A 3,397-nucleotide genomic window follows, 5' to 3' on the forward strand; every position below is an offset into this window, starting at 1 on the left:
AAACAACTTACTAAACAGAACATTCAGCGAAGCTGCTCAAGCTATGTATCAGAACTTGTCAACAATCTATTTGAAGGAGGTATAATATCTTGTGCCTTCTCAAGCTCCTCATACTTTCCCAATACAGTATAATTATTTACTACCTATTCACCTCATAAATGTTTGGTTTTTGAAGCCTCCAACTGTGTTGAGGTCATCTGAAAATCATTCAGAACAGGAGTCAGTTGAGATTCAGATAACAAAGCTATTATTGAAATCCTACTATGACATTGTAAGGAAGAATGTTGAGGACTTGGTCCCAAAAGCAATCATGCATTTTCTGGTTAGTCTCTCCTCCCTCTTATAAAATATTCACATTGTGGTATTACTTGAGATCTTCAAAGTTTTTAGAAAATTTCAACTGTCAAGCAACGTTCATTGATGACACTTGTAACTAATAGTGTCTGTCGATCTTCTACTCCACCTGAAGTAACTCAGCTGTGAGGGGATTTGTAACTATTTTATGTAATTGATAATATACACAGGTAAATTACTCAAAACGTGAGCTGCACAATGTTTTCATCGAGAAGCTTTACAGGTGATGAAAGAAACCATGTGTCTCATCTGATTTTGTGAATAGTCTTTTTTCTTTTTCTTTTATGAACTAAAAATTCTGGTGGATGGGGCAGGGAGAACTTGATTGAAGAATTGTTGAAAGAGCCGGATGAGTTAGCGATAAAGAGGAAACGCACGCAGGAGACTCTTCGCATTCTTCAGCAGGCTAATCGGGTAAGTTCAAAGGGGTTTGCCTTGAAGAAAATGCAATTTAAACTTGTTAAAATGTGTCTAATTGATATGCTTAAAACAGACATTAGACGAGCTACCTTTAGAAGCGGAATCAGTTGAGAGAGGTTACAGAATTGGTTCTGAAGGGAAACATGAGGAGTTGCCGGGTACAAGAAGATCAAGGACAGAAACTAATGGGAACGGACGGTTCTGATTTGCAGGCATTTCTCATTCATTTGGTGATGGAAAAGATTTGTTCTCTCCCCTTGAAATCGGTTGTGCGTGGGGGAGGTATAGTGAAACACATGATTAACAAAGGTTTTGTTGTTGAGGGTATTAGTAGCTTATTAGAAGATGCAACTTATACTTGTTTCTCGGAGCCTTGAGAAGAATAAATAAAATTCCTAATTTCACTCTTCATACCATTATTCTTCAATACATCAAAGTAGTGGTGGGTCACGAAAGAAAAAAAAAATATAACATTAACATTAACGAGCTTGTTGCTTGATTCTATCAGTAAGTTTTTTTTTTTTAAGTGATAGCGGAATAAATCAGTTTGCTTAGGCAGATAGCATAACAGCCAAATTAATCTTTGAGAAGGATCCTTTCAGACTTCAATACAGATCCCATGTAACTCATTTGTAGTTAATAATGTGAAATAAATACAACAACACTCAAGAACGTTCCGTATCCGATGGACGGAAATGAATGTCTCAGTCTTTGTTTGTCTCTGATGAAGCAGGCTTTCCAGAATACTTGTCAGGCCAAACCTGTTTATTCTTCTCGACACTGTTCTGATTTTGAGTAAATATAGTAAGCCCTTGTCTGAATGCTCCAAGCGTAACTCCATTGCCCACCAAGATGCTTGTCACTCCCATTTTCGAAACCTGTTTTTTTTTTTTTTTTAATATTCACACACACACACACACCAAAGATTCAATCTTAGTGCACGCACAAAGTAAAAGAAATAGTCCCTACCACGCGACATAAAGTTCAAACTAGCCACAAAGTAGTAGTTTGTATTAACTGATTTGATGTTTCTGTCCTCATCATCGAAGAAGAGCATCGCAGTAAATGGCACTCCCGTCCTTGTGTGAATCTTCTGAAAATGTTCTGTCTTGTGAGTCCAACTTGAGTAAATTTCCTAAAACAATCCCAGAAGTATTATTATTATTACCCTATGCCATACAGATATCAACAACAACTTCCTATTCCTTTCCAAAACGTTTTGAACTACGGCTAAGACAATGAACCACATAGAAGAAGAGAGAGAGACACAAAGGAGAGAAGAAGAAGATGATTGAAACTAACCTTGGCAACAAACATGGGCTTAATGTTGAGTTTATCAAGAAATGTGATAGCAATATCAGAAGTAGGAGATCTGGAAGCAATAGCCATTTCAATTCCCTTTTCTTTCAGAGCACTCAGTATACCTTTTGCTTGTGGATACAGAGACGGCATTTCGCGTTTCGAAAGGCATTCGCTGAAACAAACGAGTCACACAAATCCATAACATAAAAAAACATTCGAAACTAATTTCAAAAAGATGCAAACTTCTTCCAAAGCAGTATCAAAAACAAACAGTGTGATCGATCAATTCACACTCTTCTTTAAAACTCTTACTTTTTTCTCCAATTCATACAACCTGATTACCAATTTGATAAAACGAAACAAGTTCCACAAAAAAATTGGGGATGGAATTTGAATGAAGAAAAGACAAAAGATTTAGGGTACCAGTAAAAAGGCCAGAGAGTGTAATCGAGATCAAAGACGACGAGTCTCGGAAGAATCTGAAACATTCCCATTATCTGCATCGCTTCATCTTTAACCTTCTCGTCCCCCATCTCCGGATATGTTTCAGACTTCTCTCTCTCTCTCTCTTGGCTTCTTCGTTTTCCAATTTATTTTTTTTAACTTCAACAATCCAATCGGAGACGCTATCCCATTGCAGTCTTTTTTTTTTTTTTTTTTTAGTATTTAAGTGGATGAAAAATAAAGTTTTAATTGTGAATTGTGAGAGAGCTGTGTCTCTGCACCCATTTTTTAGACACTCACAGACTCTCAACGTGTCGCTTATGTAGTGGGTAAGATTTATTTTGTTTTATTTTTGTTTTTTTTTCTTTCTCTTTTATTCATTTGCTGTCCTCTCTCTCTTTGGATACAACCAAAACAACGAAAAAACATGAATCGATTTATCAAAATCGTGGAAAACAAAACAATCGACTTTCTGATCGGTTTCCAAATAAAATTGATCACTCGTCGTCGTCTTCTTCTTGCTGAGATTTGTCCTTCTTGGTTTCACGGAACATATTGTATCAGGTATGGATCTCGATGTCTCTGTTCTAAGATGACATGAAGATTTAATTATCTCTATCTGTTTTGTTTGATTGTTTAGCATTAGCCTCTTAATTTGTGGTTTAGTGATCGTGATATACCTTCTTTAAGCTTTTGGGGTTGATGATTTTTGCAACTTTGATTTCAATTTGATCTACTTGCTTGATGAAATTTCCGGTTACATCACAAGTGCTACACCATTATAAACAGATATTCACATGGTACATGTTTATACTGCAGTGGGATAGGTATTACAGAACAAGGCAAGTACCTACAATTGATGTTCGAACTCTGGATA

At 36.3% G+C, this 3,397-nt stretch overlaps 2 protein-coding genes across 6 annotated transcripts in view; one reads left to right on the forward strand and one right to left on the reverse strand.

Annotated features, from left to right (window-relative positions):
- The window catches only part of LOC104793544 (dynamin-related protein 3B), a 7,632-nt gene extending 6,442 nt beyond the window's left edge, over window positions 1–1,190 (forward strand). For 2 of the 3 annotated variants that reach the window (XM_010519920.2, XM_019228688.1), the window contains 4 exons: window positions 176–322; window positions 525–577; window positions 669–768; window positions 848–1,190. In XM_010519920.2, the coding sequence (XP_010518222.1) occupies window positions 176–322; window positions 525–577; window positions 669–768; window positions 848–979 (432 nt within the window). In that variant the 3' untranslated portion in view covers window positions 980–1,190. Of the gene's footprint in view, window positions 1–20; window positions 80–175; window positions 323–524; window positions 578–668; window positions 769–847 lie in introns of all 3 variants that reach the window. The other variant, XM_010519912.2, reaches the window with a different exon arrangement.
- Window positions 1,305–3,397, reverse strand: part of LOC104793556 (magnesium-dependent phosphatase 1) — an 8,419-nt gene continuing 6,326 nt past the window's right edge. The window contains exons 2-5 of one of the 3 annotated variants that reach the window (XM_010519941.2): window positions 2,500–2,594; window positions 2,077–2,248; window positions 1,793–1,909; window positions 1,305–1,652 (exon numbers count right to left, since the gene is read on the reverse strand). In XM_010519941.2, coding sequence (XP_010518243.1) covers window positions 1,479–1,652; window positions 1,793–1,909; window positions 2,077–2,248; window positions 2,500–2,594 — 558 coding nt within the window. In that variant the 3' untranslated portion in view covers window positions 1,305–1,478. Of the gene's footprint in view, window positions 1,653–1,743; window positions 1,910–2,076; window positions 2,249–2,499; window positions 2,739–3,397 lie in introns of those variants that run through there. The other 2 variants (XM_019228698.1, XM_010519932.2) reach the window with 2 other exon arrangements.

The sequence above is a fragment of the Camelina sativa genome, chromosome 1 (assembly GCF_000633955.1).
Source record: "Camelina sativa cultivar DH55 chromosome 1, Cs, whole genome shotgun sequence".
Taxonomy (NCBI): domain Eukaryota; kingdom Viridiplantae; phylum Streptophyta; class Magnoliopsida; order Brassicales; family Brassicaceae; genus Camelina; species Camelina sativa.